Source organism: Elephas maximus, chromosome 6, assembly GCF_024166365.1.
Source record: "Elephas maximus indicus isolate mEleMax1 chromosome 6, mEleMax1 primary haplotype, whole genome shotgun sequence".
NCBI classification, from domain to species: domain Eukaryota; kingdom Metazoa; phylum Chordata; class Mammalia; order Proboscidea; family Elephantidae; genus Elephas; species Elephas maximus.
The window spans coordinates 70694887-70716394 of NC_064824.1; the positions used below are offsets into that span (position 1 = coordinate 70694887).

General features: G+C 39.1%; 1 protein-coding gene across 1 annotated transcript in view; it reads left to right on the forward strand.

Annotated features, from left to right (window-relative positions):
- PDK1 (pyruvate dehydrogenase kinase 1) overlaps positions 1-21508 on the forward strand; it is a 36138-nt gene that overhangs the window by 5135 nt on the left and 9495 nt on the right. Inside the window, exons 3-8 of the mRNA XM_049887442.1 lie at positions 526-597; positions 2332-2516; positions 2801-2896; positions 11259-11336; positions 13200-13276; positions 15192-15290. Coding sequence (XP_049743399.1) covers positions 526-597; positions 2332-2516; positions 2801-2896; positions 11259-11336; positions 13200-13276; positions 15192-15290 — 607 coding nt within the window. The remainder of the gene's footprint in view (positions 1-525; positions 598-2331; positions 2517-2800; positions 2897-11258; positions 11337-13199; positions 13277-15191; positions 15291-21508) is intronic.

Here is a 21508-nt window from a genome sequence, read left to right on the forward strand (position 1 = left end):
TTGAACCCACCTGAGGCTCTGTAGGAGAAAAGACCTGGCAATCAGCTCGCATAAAGATTACAGCCTAGGAAACCCTATGAGGCAGCTCTACTCTGTCCTGTAGGGTCGCTATGAGTAAGCATTGACTTGACGACACACAACAACAATGGTACACAGCAACAACAGATCTTTACAGGGACAGACAGGTCTTACTCCCATGGGGCCACTGGGTAGGTTCCAACTGCCAACCTTTTAGTTAGCAGCTGAATGCTTAACCATTGGACTGCCAGGGCTCCTTTAAAAAACAAGCAGTAGGACATCTTAAAATTCTTAAATCAAATTTGACGTATGCTTTGAAGAGAAAATATGCGCCTTCTGTGTGCCAGTCACTTTGCTGGAATGTGAGTGGGTATAAAAATCCTACATTAACCATAATTTGTAGCAGTATCCTAAATTAAGAAATGTTAAATAGATTTTCAACATTTTCACAATATCGAACTTGCAGGATGTAAAAGAGCAAACTTACCCTTTTGATTTACGTTTTAGGTATATCCAGAGTCTTCAGGAGCTTCTTGATTTTAAGGACAAAAGCGCTGAAGATGCTAAAACTATTTATGAGTAAGTACAATATTTTGACCCTATCCTGAAAAGAATTTTTATACCCATTAAATATCATGTAAAAAAAGTAAATGCAGTAAGCTTAAACCTACTTTTGCTTCACTTTAAGGAAATTGATTACCTTTTAGTTTCTCTCTACTCTAAAACGTATGTTAGTATAAAACCAAACCCAAGCACATTGCAGTTGAGTTGATTCTGACTCACAGTGACCCTATAGGACAGAGTAGAACTGCCCCCATAGAGTTTCCAAGGAGCAGCTGGTAGATTTGAACTGCCGACTTTTTGGTTAGCAGCCAAACGCTTAACCACTGCTCCACCAGGGCCTGTGTGGTGGTATACATATCTATTAACAAACGGCTAGCACGGCCAAGGCAAGTAACGTGAATCAATAAGTTGGGCTGGGTATAAGAAATGCTTCATGTTCCTCTTTAAGAAAAAACACAGTTCAAGTGTGATAATCAGTGGAAATCTAGATGTGGCCTCTGTCACTTGGACAATAGGAGAATGATGGGGACTGTTTACTTGGAGAGCTGCTGTCTTAGGTTTGTGTTACACGTTTCTTTCTTTCTTTAACTCTCTTTAAAGGTGATAGCAGTACTTTTAAACATGATTAAATAAAAGTATCGGTTAGAAGATTTTGGTCTGGAAATAACACCATTCATCAAGAATTTACTCTGTGCCTAGGTATTGAGCAGACTACTTTTTATGAGCAATGTCATTTAGTCTTTAAAACAACTCTACTGAGATAATGTTGTTTGTGCACAAAGAGGTTAAGTAACTTAAGGTCCTGTAGCTAGCAGGTGGTAGAATCAGGATTTGACCCAAGCAGTCTTACTTAAAACTATACACTTTGCTTTAGAACCTTCTGAAAAGGGGTTAGTCATTCAGAGCTAAATCTAGAAAATAGGGTGAGCAATCAAGCTTTTTTGTTTTTAAAGAGATAAATAAAGGGGGTGACTGGAATGGTGAGTTACTTGTTTTTGAGGAGTTTTGTTGTTCGTAGTTTGGTCTAACAGTTTGCTTTTAAGGCTGATTACAAGCTAGGAATTGAAAAAGTGTTTGAAGCAGAGGAAGCATCCTTGAAATAAGTTAATAATACTCAAGGCGATTATTTTGAATGGGAAAGCACTCATTTGGAAGTGTAAATTCTGGTGGTTATGTTAGAAGATTGGTTTTGTTACTTCATAATTGAAACTGCTTTCCTCTTATATTTAACTGTCTAAATTAACCAGGCAACAATGTCTTTTAAATGATAGACATAGGAAGCCTGAATGATTTGAAAGTTTTCCTTTTAATACAACTGTCTACTTTTCCTCTCCCATTTTGTAAACCCATAGGATAAATGAAATCAGAGTTCTTTTCTAATTTTTCTGTTGAGTTCTCTCTTTGAACTCTAGGGAATAGTCCCAAAGGCAGACAGATTTTATTTGCTAATTCACTTTCATTCCTTACGGAACCTGTGTTCCGTGGAAGCAAGTGCGCTGTCTTCCCTTATGCTGAATGTCCCTGGAATACCATCCTCATAGTGCTCAGATGACCTGAGTTGATAGTCGTTAAGAAAACCCTTAACATATATTTTATGACCTGAAATATGTAAGTGTAGGAAAACATGAACTGATGCTTCTTTTGCTGAACTAGGAATTTCTTTGTCTAGTGTAGCTGGTTAAACTTATTTTTCAGTATTAAATTCACTTGTTAAAATATTTGGCCATTTTGACAGCCAGGTTTGTTTAGCTTTACAGACACTGTGATACGGATCAGGAACCGACACAATGACGTCATCCCCACAATGGCCCAGGGTGTGGTCGAGTATAAGGAGAGCTTCGGGGTGGATCCTGTCACCAGCCAGAATGTGCAGTACTTTCTGGATCGTTTCTACATGAGTCGTATTTCAATTAGAATGTTACTCAATCAGCACTGTAAGTGTCAGAGAGTCAAGAGAAGAACCTAAATAAAATGTGTTGGTACATTTTAAATTTATTTTTAAAACTTCTTTTTATGGGGAGTGTTTAGTTTTACTTTTTTTGCATGTTAGGAAAAGTAAATATCTATATGTATGGTATTTTTATTGAATGTAAAATTCTATGTTTATGCATAAGGAAAATACTCTTTCTGCTATTTGGCACCATTCAGAGAAATAGTAGTCAAACCTGGAAAAGGGCGTTAGGTACCTAATTGCTTTTTATTTTTTGTTTTTTGATAGCTTTATTGTTTGGTGGAAAAGGCAAAGGAAGTCCATCTCATCGAAAACACATTGGAAGCATAAATCCACACTGCAACGTAGTTGAAGTCATTAAAGGTAAACAGTTAAGTTTCTCCTTTCAGAAAGAATGCAAAAATTAAAATTAATTGTTATTTCTTGCTATTAAAATAACTATATCATGTGATAGAATGTTAAGAGTAAATATGTGGATTGTTTGAAAATAACTTTGTAACCTACCTGTGTGTTATACATAGGATGAAAGATTTTGATACAATATTTTGTTAGGCAGAGTATGGTGATACTGTCGAGGAGATCTTTTTCATTTTAGAAAGTTCAAGTCCCCCTTCTAGCTCCCTATGATAGGAGCCATAATTCATACCACTTTGGTTTGTGTTCTTCCACACAATTTTGTGTTTATGCTGTAATATGCACATAATTTTTCTTGGTCTTTCATTGTTTTTATATAGTGGGATACTCTATGTGTATTTTCTATAAGTTTACAGACATTGTACCATGGTAGTACACCTGGAGATATCCTGTCTTAGGCTAGGTTTTCTAGAGAAGTATACCAGTGAAATGTGTGTGTGTGTACATACATATACACAGAGAGAGAGATTTATCTCAAGGAAATAGCTCATGTGGGTGTAGAGGCTGGCAAGTCCTAAGTCTGTGAATCACATGTCAGTCTGGAGGCTTCTCCTGACTCATGTAGCTTCAGGGGCTGATGAACCCAAGAGCAGTAGGTCAGATGGCAGGTCACTGGCTCACAGGCTGCAGGAGGCTGACAAATCCCAAGATCAGCAGTAAGCTTCTAGCTCAAGTCCCGAGAACAGGAGGTCAGATCGTGAGGAGCTGGATGCGGGATCCAGAGTGAGAGCCTTGCTGGAACATCCATTTATAAACTGGAGGCAGGCCACACCCTCAAGGAAACTCCCTTTCAACTGATTGACTGCTCATAGCAGATCTCATCATGGAGTTGATTATATCATTATATAACTGCCAAATTACATCATAACTGCCATATCACTGAGAATCATGGCCCAGCCAAGTTGATATACGATCTTAACTGTCATAGCCCACTACTTGTCAACTTGGCACCTGTACACATCTCCTTAAACCATACATAATCTCTAAATAAAGAGAATTATAAAGTCATACTTGTGCTTAACATGATACAACTAACATGCTTATAACTGAAAATGCACTAGCCCCATCTACAACTTACATTTTATAAGTGAAGAAAACAAAAATATTTAATGCACACTGTAAAAATGGCATGGAGGCAGTGTCTGACCTCCTCTAACCCCACAAGGAGGAAGGAGAATCAAAATCAACAGCACAAGGCTTACTTCCATTAGGCAGAGGCCAGACAAGCTTCCACTCTACGCTGTCTTTATTAATTCTGACAGCAACCGTTCCTCACATAGCACTCTACTTCTCTGCTGGGTCTGATAATTTGTTGCAATGGCCACACAGAACTCAAAGACCATACTCATGATTATGGGGTTTATTATAAGGAAAGTAACAGTTAAAATTCAGGCTCAAGAATACTCAGGATATAGTTCTTTCATCAGGACAGCCTGTCCCCCAGCTGTGCTTGCAGGCATGCCTCTCCCTGGACCTCGGTCTCTGCTCAAAGGCACCTTCAGCTTTCTCTCTCCATTGGCCAGGAAGCCCAAAATGCCATCTCCTGCTGCCAGGTCTTGGCTGTTGAGTCTCTCCTGCCACTGCTTCTCACTGTCTTCAAGCCTACAGCTTGTTCTCTCTCCTGGTTCCCTGCTTTTAGGAGCTTCTTAGCGCAGGGATCTCGGGTCCAAAGGACACAATTTCTGCTCCTGGCTGTTCTTCCTTGGTGGTGATAGGATCCTTCTCTCTGCCCTGGAATTGGCTGTCTTTTAAGGGAAAACTGGCCAGTGCCCTTGGTGGGTCACAGTTACCTTATCACACAGTTCCATCCAGTCACCTGAATGGGAGTTATAAGACTATAGCTAGAAAGGCCACACAAATGTAACTAATTGCACCACACAAACATATAACAAAGACACACACATAACAATGAGAGTCCTCGTTTCTGCAACTGGTCGTGTCATCAGAGCTGGTATTTAGAACTACCTTCTTCTACCACCCATTCCGTATTCCCTTTACCCTCAGCAAGTACCTCAGTTGGTCATGGTTCCTTGCCAGATGGGGTGACCCACACCTTTATTCCTGAAGGGTCTGGACCATTAGTAGTCATATTGGAATTGAATTGCTATAGTTTTCCAATGACTTTAATCACAGGGTGTGGTAGTAGTAAGAGACACCCTAAGGGATCTCCTGTATCCCAGACATACTCTTCTTTACCTCCATTATGTAGTATCCATCCAATTTCCTCTTGATAATCAAGGTGAATCACACTAGCCAATGTGGTAGCTCCCTTCTTTGCCTGTTGATCCCGAGGCATGAGGAGCTGAAAGTGGCCAGGTGGCATTCTTAACTTGCAGTTACATGGAATCGGTGATGTGTGTCCAGATGGGAACATTCCTCCGTTTGGAACTAAGACCTCTAGACTCACAGAGCATAGGGTCTCAGGAACAAGAAGCAAAAATGTTGTGAGTAGGTCACTAGGGTAATAGTGAGTGGTGCCACTTCCATTGCTACCCCTTGATTCCTGGATCCATGAATCCTGGCTGTAGGAGAAACAGCACCATATATCGGATGCAGGTTAAGAGCATATATAGCCTCCTGGAGAACACTGCCCCGACACTGTAAGGTATTGCCACCTAGCCAGTGCTGTAATTGTGTCTTTAGAAGGCCATTCCATCATTTTATCAAGCCAGCTGCTTCAGGATTACGGGGAACATGGTAAGACCAGTGAATTCCATGAATATAGGCCCATTGCCACACTTCCTTTGCCGTGAAGTGAGTCCCTTGATCCCAAGGAGATGATGTGTGGGACAACGTGATGGTGGATAAGGCATTCTCTGAGTCCACAATGATAGTTTTGCCGGAAGTATTGCATGCGGAAAAGGCAAATCCATATCCAGAGCAAGTGTCTATCTCAGTAAGAATGAAACACTGCCCTTTCCATGATGGAAGCAGTCCAGTGTAATCAACTTGCCTCCAGGTTGCTGGCTGATCACCTCAAGGAATAGTGCCATATTGGGGACTCAGTGTTGGTCTCTGCTGCTGGCCATTTGGGCACTCAGCTGTAGCCAAGTTGGCCTTGGTGAGTGGAAGTCCATGTTGCTGAACTTATGCATAACCTCCATCCCTTCCACTGTGTCCACTTTGTTTATGAGCCCATTAGGCAATGACAGAATGGCTGGGTAAAGGATGACTGGTTTCCACAGAACTGTCATCCTATCCATTGATTGTTAAAATCCTCCTCTGCCGAGGTCACCCCTTGGTGAGCATTCACATGAGACACAAATATCTTCACTTCTTTGGTCCATTCAGAGAGGTCAGTCCCCATACCTCTTTCCCATACCTCCTTTTCACCAATTTTTTAATTATGTTCCTTCAAAGTTCCTGACCATCCAGCCAAACCATTGGCCACAGCCCATGAATCTGAATACAGTCATATACCGCGCCATTTCTCCTTCCAAGCAAAGTGAACAACCAGGTGCACTGCTCGAAGTTCTACCCATTGGGATGATTTCCCTTTACCACTGTCCTTCAGGGATGTCCCAGAAAAGGGTTGTAGTACTGCTGCTGTCTACCTTCTAGTGATGCCTGCATATCATGCAGAACCACCTGTAAACCAGGCATGAATTTTCTTTTCCTCAGTCAGCTGATCATAAGGCACTCCCCATGAGGCCATAGGTGCAGACTGAGAGAGGACGGGTAATGTGAGAGGAGACCATGGGCAGTTGGGCCACTTCCTCATGCAACTTACTTGTGCCTTCAGGTCCTGCTTGGACCCAATCTTGTATATACTACTTACATTTAATAGCGGAGTGCTGCTGTGTATGTCCAACTTTATGACTCTGTGGGTTAGACAACACCCAGTTCATGATGGGCTGTTCAGGCTGCATGGTGACTTGGGAGCCCATGGTTAAGCGTTCAGCCTCTACTAAGGCCCAGTAGCAAGTCAAGAGCTGTTTCTCAAAAGGAGAGTAGTTATCTGCAGAGGATGGTAGGGCTTTGCTCTAAATTCCTAAGGGTCTGTGTTGTGATTCACCAATAGGGGCCTGCCAAAGACTCCAAACAGCATCTCCATTTGCCACGGGCACATCAAGCACCATTGGATCAACTGGATCATATGGTCCAAGTGGCAGGGTGGCTTGCACAGCAGCCTGAACCTGTTGCAGAGCCTTTTCTTGTTCCGGGCTGCACTCAAAACTAGCAGCTTTTTGAGTCATTTGATAAATAGGCCAGAGTACCACAACCAAATGAGGAATATGCTACATTGAAAATCCTTTTTAGTTGTAGGAGGGGTCAGATGGAACAACTTAGAAGGAATATCTTGACATGCCCCATGCCACTGGACCCCTAGAAATTTCACTGAGGTGGAAGGTGCCTGAATTTTGTCAGGTTAATTTCCCACCCTCTAGCATACAAATGTCTTACCAATAAGTCTAGAGTCATTGATACTTCTTCCTTGCCAGGGCTAATCAGTATAATGTCATCAATGTAAGACCGGTGTGACATCTTGTGGAAGGGAAAGCAGTCAGTGTACCTGCGGACTAAATTATGATATAGGGTTGTAGAGTCGATATACCTCTGAGGTAGGACAGTATTGCTGGTCTTCCCAGCTGAAGGCAAATTGCTTCTGGTGGTCCTTTGAAAGAGGTATGGAGGAAAAGGCATTAGCCAGATCAATAGCTGCATACCACGTACCGGGAGATGTATTAATTTGCTCAGCAATGAGACTACATCTGGAACAGCAGCTGCAGTTGGGGTCACCACCTGGTTACGTTTTCAATAACCCGCTGTCATTCTCCAGGAACCATTTGCTTTTTATGTATGCCACATAGGTGAGTTGAACGGGGATGTGGTGGGAATTACCACCCCTGCATCCTTCAAGTCCTTGATGGTAACAGTAATCTCTGTAATCCCTCCAGGACTGTGGTATTGCTTTTGGTTTACTATTTTCCTAGGTAGTGCAGGTTGTTCTCATGGCTTCCACTTGGTTTTTTCTACCATAATAGCCAGTACTGCACATGTCAGGGATCCAATATGGGGGTTTTGCTAGTTGCTGAGTATGTCTATTCTAATTACGTATTCTGGAACTGGGGAAATCATTATAGGATGGATTCAGGGACTCACTGTAAGACAAGCATGACCTAAGACCCCATTAATAGCCTGACCTCCACATGCCTCCACTCTGACTGGTGGGCCACAGTGACATTTTGGGTCTCCTGGAATTAGTGTCACTTCAGAGCCATTATCCGGTAATCCCCGAAAAGTCTGATTATTTCCTTTTCCCCAGTGAATAGTCACTCTTGTAAAAGGCTGTAGATCCCTTTGGGAAGGCTGGGAGAAAGGTAGACAGTATAAATTTTTGGAAGTGCAGTGGGGTCTTTTCTCAAGGGGACCCAGGCCCCCGTTCATTCAAGGGGTCGTGAGTCTGGAAACTGGCTCAAGTCTGGGAATTGACTGAGGGGCCGTGACTATTCTGGCAATTCAAGCTAGACTGTCGTTCACTTGACCAGAATTCTTCCGCTTGTACAAATCAAGCAAGTATTTGGTAGATTTTCCATCTCTTTCACTCCTAGGGATACCATGAATAAGTAGCCAATGCCTAAGCCCATATGAGTCAGATTATTTTGATTACTGCCTTGACTCTGCTGCCCATTATGGTAACCATGCTCATCTTTGTTGATTAAGTGCTGCCGCTTGGCCCCTACCACCATGGGGTCCAATCAGCCCCATTGTAGTTAGGTGTCTTAATACAGTTAGGACTGTATTAAGTCAAATCTGACTTAAATATAAAATAACAACAACAGCAGTCTTTAAGGATCGTGAGGCTCCCTTCACAAATTTGTTCCTTATAGTTGTGGTAAAAGGTGTGTCCACTGGGCACTGTGAGTCTGGGTCTGTGAGTCTAATCTGATAAATCCACCCTAACATGCCAATTTCCCTAAGCCTTGGAATACCTTCTACAGTATACAAAGGCAGGTCTGGCACTTCAACTTGATTTAGTGTAGGCCACTGCTTAATCTATGCTTTAACAAACCAATCAAATAAACTATTAGAGCATTTTCTAACCTCTTGAGTGGAAACATCAAATGAAGGATCTGTGCTTATTAGACCCTGTCATGGATTGAATTGTGTCCCCCCAAAATACGTGCCATGATTCCCAGTATTGTGTGGTTGTCCTCCATTTTGTGATTGTAAGTGTATGTTAAAGAGGATTAGAGTGTGATTGTAACACCTTTACAAAGGTCACATCTATGATCCAACGTGAAAGGCGTTTCCCTGGAGTGTGGCCCTACCACCTTTTATCTTACAAGAGATAGAAGGAAAGAGAAACAAGCAGAGGGGGGAACCTCATACCACCAAGAAAGCAGTGCTGGGTGCAGAGCACATCCTTTGAACCCAGAGTTCCTACACGGAGAAGCTCCTAGTCCAGGGGAAGATTGGTGAAAAGGACCTTCCTCCAGAGAAAGAAAGCCTTCCCCTGGAGCTGACTACCCTGAATTTAGACTTTTAGCCTATTAGACTGTGAGAAAATAAATTTCTCTTTGTTAAAGCCATCCACTTGTGGTATTTCTATTATAGCAGCACTAGATAACTAAGACAGGCTCATATCAGTAAACTCAGGCTGATCTAACTTTATCTTCTTTGTACCATTATCCCACACCCTTAATAGCCATTGCCTCACATCCCAGATTTCTCTTTGTTTATATTAGGAAAGTCAAGCAGTTCTTTTGGATTGTCATGGACCTCCTCCTGGGTCTAACTTTGTACTTTACCTTTTGGGGCTTACCGGGACTTAAGTCTGGTTATAGATCTGGAAGCAAAAATGGGTGGTGGAGATGTGATCTGAGAACATTCAGCATTGTCTTGTAAGGTGTCTGCCTTAGGTGATGCCCTAGGCAATGACTCAGGCAAAGGCTCTTCAGACATAGCTGGGTTAATCTCAGCTTAACCTCAGATGGGGATGGAGGGGGTGATGGTTTTACTGAGGAGGGCGGCTTAGCAGACAAAGGTGGAGTAAACTCTTCAGATGGGAGTGAAAGGGCTAGTTCTGTTGGCAAGAGTGCTTCAACAGAATTTAGGGGCTCAGTGTCCCCAACTTCCAGATTATCTGTCCATGTCACCATTCCAAGTTTCAGGATCTCATTCCTTCCCAATGGATGCCCTCACTTTAACTTAAGACAGCATTCAATGTTGGGAATTCAGTTGACATTATAATTCAGCCACTCTTATGATAAGACTCTGGGTTTGGTTTTTGGCAATATCAGCTCTGTTACTACAAGAAATAAGGCTTTCTTTCAAGGCACAACTGGCAACTTTGAGGTCATTTATGTGCTGCTTGAGCTTTGACTCTGAAGCCCTGAGCTCATCTCTTTCTTTTACCGCTTTCTAGTGAAAGTAGGACCAACCAACCAGCTTCCTTATACTTGTCATAGCAAATCTCATCATGGAGTTGATTACATCATTATATAACTGCCAAATATCATTGTAACCGCCAAATCACTGAGAATCATGGCCCAGCCAAGTTGACACATAACCTTAACCGTCACATATCCCAAGTTTTTGAATAGCTGTGTATATCATAATGTATTAATCCATCCTCCCATTGATGCACACTTGGATTGTTTTAATTTTTTTCTATTAGTAACAAAACTGCAGTGAATATTCTTAGGTATGTGCTGACTTTGGCTTGTATTTTGGAATGCAAGATTCTTAGAAATTTAACATTTTAAATGCATTTAAAATTTTTTATACCTCCAAAAAAGCAACAAACAATGGATAAGAGTACTTGTTTCTTAAACCCTCACCAACTCTGAATGTTATCAATCACGTTTTTCCCAATCTGATTAAAAAAAAAAAATCTGGTATCTTATTGTTTTGGTTTTCATTGCTTTGCATTTAATGAAATTGAGCAGCTTTTTACCTGTTTATTGGCCATATTTTTCCTTCTATTAGTTGCCTGTCACATCTTTTGCCTATTTCCTATTTGATTACCTGTCTACTTCTGTTTGATTTTATGGAAGCCCTCTTATAGTATGCATATTATGTTTTTTGTTACACATTGTAAATATTTTTTTCAGACTACTGTTTTTACTTTGTTTAAGGTATCCTTTTCTATACAGATGTTTTAAATTTTTTCTGTAGTCGTTATCTGTCATTCTTCCTCTAGGACTATTGGGTTTTGTCGTGTCACACTTAGACCTCCCCCAAACCAAGGTTAATAAAATATGTTTTCTTCCATAGAGTTTAAAAATTCACTTGTCAATATTATTGCCATCATAATGGATGAAATGGAGCTAAATTTATTTAATGCTTTTTTTTTGATTCACACTAGACGGCTATGAAAATGCTAGGCGTCTATGTGATTTGTACTACATTAACTCTCCTGAACTGGAACTTGGTGAACTAAATGGTAAGCCTGATGTCATCTTTCCCTTAATGATTTGTGTTATTTTTAGCTGACAGGAAATGATAAGTTAGATTTGTTTTAATAGAAAACTTTTTTTTTTATTTATCAGTTTCTTTATTGGATATAAAGGTGGAAGGAGAGCAATCATGTAAAAATAAAATAACTCAGGTATTTAGCAGGATTCTTTCTGAAAAAAAAAATTTAGCGTTTTTCTGCCTTATTTTATTTTTAATTGATAACTTTGATACTTTGCTTATTTTTTATTTTCTGGTTTGTCTTAGAAAAAAATGATGCCAAGAAAATTTCATTTGACTTTAGTATGCATTTCAGTAATGTAAAGTTTACCGTTTAAAATTTCTACTTCCTGAGTAGTAAGTCATTTTTCACTGTTGAAGAAGTAAAAAGACTGGGAGTGTAAAAGAGGAAAAATGCTCATTTACTTGAGAACCTCTGTTTCTCTCTGGTTTTCTTTTTACCCTGACCAGTACTTTTCAAACAAAAGGGCTTAGATGCCTTGGGAGGAGATTAATAAGTCCCCTTGTTTTCCCTAGAAGTAGTGCAGTTTGGTAGAGGGAAAACCATTTCCTAAGTTAAGAAGTTGGGAAGAAAAAAATTAAATAGGCTGTTACTAAGGCTTATTTTAAGGAGCCCTGGTGGTACAGTGTAACCAGCGCTTGGCTATTAACTGAAAGGCCAGCTGTTTGAATCCACCAGCTGCTCCACGGGAAAAAGATGTGGCAGGCTACTTCTGTAAAAATTACAGCCCTGGAAACTTAGGGGGCAGTTCTACTCTGACGTATAGGATCGCTGTGAGTCAGAATCGACTCGACAGCAACAGATAATCCTTACTCTGGACTTTAGAGTGGGGAATCAGTGGACATGTCGTTATCCAATTGAAAATAGAATTGCTTGGTTTTTTTAAAAAACCACATTAACTCTTAATCCATGATGTTGTCATTCAGTAAATAAGAATCACAATGCACAGGTGGTAGTTTGGAAGCCTGAACTGCTGTGGGGCCGGCGGTTGGTCCATGTTCCCAAGGGGCAGTTGATGCAGGGTTGACTCTGATTTATTGGTTGAATTGGAATTCTAAGGCATGGTGAGTCTTAATTACTTTGCTCTACTAGAGGTTCTGTTGTGCTCCCATTAAATGTTTGAATGTAGAATTTATGCTCCTTGGTAAATTGATGCAAGCTCAAATTTTTAAATTCAGATCTGCAGCCACAGAAATGTCTGAAATAAAATAGACAAAGTTTTGCATGGGTGAAACATTTAGAAAATGTATTTTTTGAACTTATTTATTTGGGAGCTCTGCCAGTGCTTGACTGCTAACCCGAAAAGTTGGCGGTTTGAACCTATCCAGCGGCTCTGTGAGAGAAAGACCTGTCAATCTGCTTCCTATTGGGCAGTTTTACTCTGTCACATGGGGTTGCTGTGAGTCAAAAATCAACTTAATGGCACCCAACAACAACGACATGTAAACTGGTCTATGAATTGGTCTATGAAATTTAGAGACTTCCTTTAACATTTCCTTTTGAAAAGTAAAAGTCTGACTGTAAGATTGAGTGTCCTTTAAAAAAGAATCACCTGTGGTAGAGAAGCATGAAAGGAGTGGGTTGGTTAGACTGTTACGCAGGATTGCAAGAAATGACTGCAGTTTTCATGTTATCGCTGTCAGTTATAAATCTTTATGAGTGTGGGGTTCAAACACTAATACAGTGAAGAGTAAGTGGGGTGGCAGTTCTCCCCCAAACCATACAGTCCTCCATAGTAAATGTTTTCTTTTCATCACAACACAGTTTATTCTTAAAAATGCTTTAAGCACATCTCTCTGTTCTTTCATATTTTTCTCTTCTGCTCTGTAGCAAAATCACCAGGACAACCAATACAAGTGGTTTATGTACCATCCCATCTCTATCACATGGTGTTTGAACTTTTCAAGGTTTGTAAAATAGTATTACATAACCTTTACCAGTCCTTTCCCGAGGTTAGGAATCTGCTCTAAAGCTGAATACGCCACTGGGTTCTCTGATTTCATTGAAAGATGACCATCGTTTCATGTGCAGTATCATGTCACATTGCTGGAGATCAGCCTTTTACCAGCCCTGATGGGTGGCTCAGAGTAGTGGTAAACTCAGACTTTGAAGTCCAAAAGACATGGGTTTGAATCTCAGCTGTGCCACTTACTAGCTGTGTGACCTTGGGCAAGTCACTCAACCTCTCTGAGCCTCTGTTTCCTCTTCTGTAAAATGAGGTTAATACCACCTAGGATTGTTAGGGAGATTGGGAATAACATACATGTGAATACATGACAGCATATTAAAGGTGCTCAATAAAGTTATAATTTATATTTTTATAAAAAAAATATTTAGAAGAATGATTCTCAGCTTTCTGCTTTTAAAGAACCAGAGTCCCACTGTTATATGACACTTGATGGTAGACAGGAAAGTGGGGGGTGAGAAGTGGTCCTGGTCCACTCTGGCTGAAAACAATTACTCTATGGTCTCTCTCCAGTAACTCTTTCTTCACCAAGCAGGAAGTTAGAAAAGAGGCAGCCCTCAGTCTAGTGATAAAGAAAAACAAACTAAAACAGAAAAACTGACTGAATATCTCAGAACAGCATATGAGTGATCCCATTTGTTAAGCAAGGGTTCAAAAATGCTTTTTTGTTCCAGGAGAGCCAGAATGTATGTAACAACTTAGGAATTTTTTTTTCTATCTGAATTGTTAAGTAAATAGTGCTTGGCACTTCAAGGAATCAAATGATTTTTTTCCTTGAAATTTCAGCCACATACAACATTTTGTGCCCTCTGATGCTTAAGAAAGAAGTATTACCATGTTATATAACATTTTATATAATATCAGTAATAATGGCTTTCCTTTAGAACCTAATCTTAAACCACCTTTTGGAGACACGGTGGGACCTCTTAGGGATAATCACCCCTGATTGGTGTGCCAGGGCCACAGACCCTTATTTCTAAATTCAGTCCTATCTTGCTTTTTTAGTTATATCTAGTCTTTATCAATTTCTTCTCCAATGCTACCTGTCATGTTGGTAAATAGCATTGTGTATCTTGTATCCTTTAGAAATTGATCAAAAGAGCTTTACAAAATAAATATCCTTTGTTTCAAACTAGTAGTAAATTTGATTAGTTACTACATGATAATAAGGCCATTGTTGTTAATAATATATGAAAAAAGATTTTCCTTAGAAATTAGTGACAATTAAAATGGTTTTTATAAAGAGAAAAGAAACTGCTTTCGAAAGTAAGCCATGGTTTGCCCATTATCTCCTAAGACGGTCAAATGGTTTGGACCGAATTTTCTGCTCTGATGTAAAGTAGTTAAAGGTGTTGAGAAGTCTGGTTTTTGAAAGTATGCATAAGTTAGTTAGAATCTTTAAATCAAAATATCTCCCAGATTCCTCATAATTGGCTCATTAATTTTTTTTTTAAAGTAACTCTTTAAATATGAGTTACTTAAAAAAAAAAAGCAGGGTGGGGGGAAACCTTGGTGGTATAGTGGTTAAGTGCTGTGGTATAGTGGTTAAGTGCTGTGGCTGCTAACCAAAAGGTCAGCAGTTCGAATCTGCCAGGCGCTCCTTGGAAACTCTATGGGGCAGTTCTACTCTGTCCTGTAGGGTTGCTATGAGTGAGAATTGACTCGACAGCAGTGGGTTTGCTTTTTTCTTTAAATATGGTTATAAGAAGTGTGATTCTTTGGCATATTCCCAAAGCATTAGGAGTTTTAAAAAATTCAAACAGTGCATATCTACTTTTTGAAAGTATAATTAGTTTATCTTTTTTAATTTTTCTTATTCAAAGTTGTATTTTAAATGTAACCCTAATGTATTTCAGAATGCAATGAGAGCAACTATGGAGTACCATGCCGACAAAGGTGTTTACCCTCCTATTCAAGTTCTCGTCACACTTGGTAATGAGGATTTGACTGTGAAGGTAAATGCCTTTTTACAGAATTTATGTGTAGGCATGCAAGAATAACTGTGTACATAATTTCTAAAGGATGTAATAACTCCTTCAGGAAAGAAATCCTATAGCTATTAGGAAATAAGCACATGGCTTCATTTATCTGACAGATTATGGAATTCTCTTGAGTCTGTTTTTATTCTGGTCCTAATCCAGGGGATTCAAGTTTAAGTAATCCTGGAGATAGACAATTTAGTAGTAATTGTGAATATCCACTTTGATAAGATCTAAAATATTTTGGTACTTGCAGTGTTGTGTAGATAATACATAATTTATGCCTGAATATTTTCTTCTTTTTGATGCTATTGTAAATGGAGTTGTTTTCTTAATTTCATTGTGGATTGTTTATTGCTAGGGTATAGAAAGACAGCTAGATTTTGTCTGTTGATTTTGTATCCTGCAACCTTGTTGAACTCCTTTAGTAACTCTCGTCATTTTTTTGTGGATTCCGTAGGATTTCCTACATACATTATGTCGCTGCAGATAGAAATAATTTTACTACTTCCTTTCTAATCTGGGTGCCTTTTTTATTTTTTCTTTTAATTGCCCTGGTTTGAACTCCAGTACAGTCTTGATTGGAAGTGACAAGGGCTGATATCCTTGCCGTTTTTCTGATCTTGGGGAAAGAACTTTCAGTCTTCCACCATTAAGTCTGACGTTAACCGTCATTTTTTCATTAGATACTCTTTATCAGGTTGAGAAGTTGCCATCTATTCCTAGATTGTTGAGGATTTTTATCATAAAAAAATGTTGGATTTTGTCAAATGCTTTTTCTGCATCTATTGAGATGGTCCTGTGGTTTTTGCCCTTTATTCTATTAATATGTAGTATTAAATTGATTCATTTTTGTGTGTTGAACCAACCTGACATCTTGTGATACATCTCACTTTTTATATGATTTATTTTTGTTTGTTGAGGATTTTTGCGTCTGTATTCATAGGGGATATTAATTTGTGCTTTTCTTGTGATGTCTTTGGTTTGGTATCAGGGTAGTACTGGCTTCATATAGTGAGTTGGAAAATGTTCTCTCCTCTTCTGTTTTTGGAAGAGTTTGTGAAAGATTGTATTAATTCTTGTTTAAGCATTTGGTAAACTTTTCTAGTAAAGTTATCTGAGCCTGAGCTTTTCTTTGTGACAATTTTTTGATTTATAATTCAATTTCTTGATTTTTATAGGTCTTTTCAGATTGTCTGTTTCTTCCTGAGTCAGTTTCAGTAGTTGGTGTCTTTCAAGGAATTTAACCATTTCATCTCTGTGATGAAACTTGTTGGCATGTAATTGTCCACAGTATTTCTTATAAAGTTTATTATTTTTGTAAGGTTGGTGGTAATGTCCCATTTTATTTCCTGGTTTTAGTAATTTAGCCTTCTCTCTCCTTGGTCAGTGGCTAAAGGTTAGTTAATTTTGTTACATCATTTCAAAGAACAAACTTTTTTTTTTCCAGCAGTAAAGAGTGCTATAATTGATATTAATCACTGCCACAGATGCAGAAGGGAATTTTTTTGTTGGGCTTTAGGTGAAGGTTTACAGAACAAACTAGTTTCTCATTAAACAGTACAAATATTGTCTTATGACATTGGGTAACAATCCCACGACATGTCAACACTTCCCTTCTCAACCTTCGGTCCCCTTTTACCAGCTTTCCTGTCCCCTCCTGCCTTCTAGTCCTTGTCCCAGGGCTGGTGTGCTCCTTTAGCCTCATTTTGTTTTTGTCCAATCTTTGGCGGAAGGGTGAACCTCAGGAGTGACTTCATTGCTGAACTGAAAGCATGTCTGGGGGCCGTACTTTCTGGGTTTCTCCAGTCTCTGTGAGGCCAGCAAGTCTGGTCTTTCTTCTTCTTCTTCTTTTTTTTTTTTTTTTTTAATAATTTTTATTGTGCTCTAAGTGAAAGTTTACAAATCAAGTCAGTCTCTCACACAAAAACCCATATACACCTTGCTACACACTCCCAATTACTCTCTCCCTAATAAGACAGCCTGCTCTCTCCCTCTGCTCTCCGTTTTTGTGTCCTTTTCACCAGCTTCTAACCCCCTCCACCCTCTCATCTCCCCTCCAGGCAGGAGATGCTAACATAATCTCAAGTGTCCACCTGATCCAAGAAGCTCATTCCTCACCAGCATCCCTCTCCAACCCACTGTCCAGTCTAATCCATGTCTGAAGAGTTGGCTTCGGGAATGGTTCCTGTCCTGGGCCAACAGAAGGTCTGGTGGCCATGACAACTGGGATCCTTCCAGGCTCAGTCAGACCATCAAGTCTGGTCTTATGAGAATTTGGGGTCTGCATCCCACTGCTCTCCTGCTCCCTCAGGGGTTCCCTGTTGTGCTCCCTGTCAGGGCAGTCATCGGTTGTGGCCGGGCACCATCAAGTTCTTCTGGTCTCAGGATGATGTAGTCGCTGGTTCATGTGGCCCTTTCTGTCTCCTGGGCTCGTGATCACCTTGTGTCCTTGGTGAAAGAATAAACTTTTGATTTGAATTGATTTTTTTCCCCTCTTATTGTTTTCCTATTGTGTATTTCATTAATTTCCACTCTATATTATTTTCTTTCTTCTTCTTGCTTTGGGTTTACTTAGTTCTTTTTCTAATTTCTTAAGGTGAAGTTTAGATTATTGATTTGAAAAAAATTTTTAAATATAGTTATTAAAAAAAAAATCTTTTGCTGTCAAGTCAATACTGACTCCTAGAGACCCCATAGGACACAGCAGAACTGCCTCACAGGGCTTCCAAGGAGCGGCTGGTGGATTTGAACTGCCAGTCTTTTTGGTTAGCAGCCAAACACTTAGCCACTGTGCAGTTATTTACAGCTATAAATTTTCCTCTAAGCACTGCTTTCTCTGTGTCCAATAAGTTTCATATGTTGTATTTTCTTTTTCATTCATCTCAAAGTATTTTCTAACTTACCTTGTGAATTCTTCTTTAACCCGTTAGTTATTCAGGATTGTGTTGTTTAATTCCCACATATTTGTGAATTTACCAAATTTCCATCAGTTACTGATTTCTAAGTTCACCTATTGTGGTTGTAGAACATACTTTGTATGATTCAGTCCCTTTACTTTTATTAAGACTTATTTTATGGCCCAACGTATCATTTATTCTGGAGAGTGTTTCATGCATGCTTGAGTAAAGTGTATTCTGCTGTTGTTGGGTGGAGTGTTGTTAGGAGATAGCTGTTAGGTCTTGTGGGTTTATATTGTTGTTCGAGTCTCTGTTTTTTTTTTTTTTTTTTTGGATCTTCTGTCTCATCATATGCATTATATTTTCTTGAGGTATTGACCTTTTATCCTTATAAACTGTCCTTCATTGTCTCTAGTAACAATTTGATTTGCAGAATATTTTGTCCGGTACTAGTGAAACCACTTCAGCTTTCTTTTGATTTCTATTGTCATATTGTATCTTTTTCCATCCTTTTACCTTCAGCCTTTTTCTGTTCATCTCTTTTAGCTATTCATTTACAAGAATGAGGCATATGTAAATAAATATACAGTAATACCATCTGTTTGCTGAAGAAAACAATGTAAATGCTTTACTTTTTCAGCCCAGAGCCTAATGTTTGTTTTTTGGTTAGTTGTGTCAGCTATGACCCATTAAGGTTTACTTTATTCAAAGTAAGTCCTTATGCCTTCTGCTTTGGGATTTAAGTTGTGCTGTCACATGCTGGTCCGCAGCTACTTTTGAAGACCTGAGGCCATCCATCATCAGCATGTGTATCAAGGTTCTCTGAGTAGAGATTCATTCTGTGTTCGTGGACACGCTTGGGTTAGTGCTAGGGGACTTCTCTATTTGATGTAAAGAAAGGGTGTTGAACAGAACTGGCCAGAAGTCTCAAACAAAAAATTGCTCCCTTTGTTAGGCTCTGCCTGTACCCTTTCATCTTCCTCTTCACGTCCAAAGTCCCGTGAATGTACCACCCTTGTTGTCTTTCTTTACATGTTAAATGCATACTTCACTGTTCTTCAGTAGAGCTTTCATCCCCGTCACTTATCCTATGCTTACAGGATCAAGGCCTGGATATTGTCCCGCGTTCTTTTAGCTTATTCAAATTATTGACTTTTTTTGTTTTGTTCCGTTTAACCTTTTGTCCCTCTTCTAAAAGAATCCTGTCAATGAGTTGTTTTTTCTGTCTAACAACTCTGCTGCTCTTTCAGATTTTGTGTTTGGTTTGTATGTAGTAAATAGCATTAGTCGATACAATTTTTTTTTTTTTTAAATCGAAATTTAAATGTTTTGGTTCAGTAGCTGTTGGTGACTTTGCAAACTTGATGGTGAAATAGCTGTGGGTGAGAGGCTTCAAGAATCCTGAGTGAGTACAGGGTTAGTAAATTCTTGGCTTCAGTGCTGTCATCAAGTAGTGGTTCCTTTTCCCAGGGCCTAAAATTAACACAGATTAGCCCAGAGAGTTCAGTGCTGTGGGGAACAGGAAGTTTGGGATGGCACATCTTGGTTGGGTGACATTAGGAAGTGGTGATCTTATGCACTAAAGAGAAAAATTCTGTTCTTCAGCCTTCCTTCTGACATTACTCCCCACCGCCCTACCTTTTTCATAATCTCTTTTCTTTTCCTTGACACAGGCTTTATGGTCTCATGATTCTAGATTACTTTACTCTCCAAATTCTCTTCATCAGATACTTCTTGTTTCATTTTCACATCTCTCTCAATCTATTTGTCATCAAGGGGCCATTCCTTTGGCTTTCTTCTTGAAATGTATATAGTTTTGGAAACTAAACTTCTATTACTTCCTTCTTTTGTTTTCCTAAATAACTCCTATCCTCTGGTGTAAGACCATTGGTTATAACTCTCTTGGAAACTCTTTTGACCACTTTACGAGTGCCTTTAAAATCCATCAATTCCATTTTTTGTATTTTTGGCTGCAAAGCAAAGGAAGTACCTTGATCAGTTTTTAACTGTATTCCTGTGGCTTAGTTGGCCCCTTCACCTGTTGTAAGATGATACTTCTCACAGTCCCTTCTGCTCAGTTCATCTGCTTTTCTTGTACTTGCCTGTGGCTGGAAATCTCTTCTTGTTTCATACTGCTGAATTGCTATAGTCTTTGTAGCTGAAAGGTTAAAACCAGGAAATATTTATTCATGTCTACCTTTTATCCTAATACCTATTCTAGTATGTTGATTACTTAATTAATGCTTACAGAACACCTACACTTCTTATCTGTTACCACCAAGTGTGCTGCAGAGCATTGAGTTAAAGGATGAATAATTAACAAGTTGACAGATCTCAGAAAATGGCCAAAACTCTGTTTATTCATCTTACTAAAATAAATGTTTTTACAGGACTTTGAATACAAAGCCAAGAACAATTTCAAGCATAATACTACATGTAATTTCTTAATAAAGTGCTTATATCCATATGTATGGAAACCCTGCTGGCTAAGTTAAGAGTTCGGCCGAAAGGTCAGCAGTTTGAATCCACCAGGCGCTCCTTGGAAACCCTGTGGGGCAGCTCTGCTCTGTCCTGTAGGGTCACTATGAATTGGAATTGATTCAACGGCAACGGGTTTGGTTTGGTTTTTGGTTTATACTTGTGTACTGCAATCACTTAATTGTAGATATAGTATAGGCAAGTCTTCAAATGGTATTTCAAAGCAGATTTTCATTTTCAAATGAAAATAACTATATAATTTCAACTATAAAAGTAATGATATATGCATACTGCAAGGATTTTTTAAGAATCTAAAAACAATTGTAAACCATTCAGCGTGTTGACTTGGTATAGTACATATCCGTCAGAGCTGCTTTTATCTATCTCTGAGTCTGTATTTATATGTTAAAAGCAGATTTGTTTGTATATGACTACTACACTAATGCTATAGATAGTAGCATCAATTTAGATTTTGTCACAAAGCAAAATGAATATAAAAATGTAAATAAGAATGTAAGCTATGCAGTAAAAAAAAAAAAAATTTTTTTTTTTTTTTTGGAAAATAAGTCCCTGTTAACTGTGAAGGAAAACAGAATAAAAATAATCTGTGAATAAAATACTAACTTTATTACTAAATCTACCATATGATTATTTAAATTGGAAAGTGACATAAGAAAAGTATAAAGTCTTAATATACCTCACAAGCTTACCAGAAAGTTGTCTGGGCATCAATGCTGTGAAATTGCTTGTAGATGAGACTGTAAAACACAATGAAATGGTCCTGTTTTCCTCCTTGAAAATGACAATTATACTGGT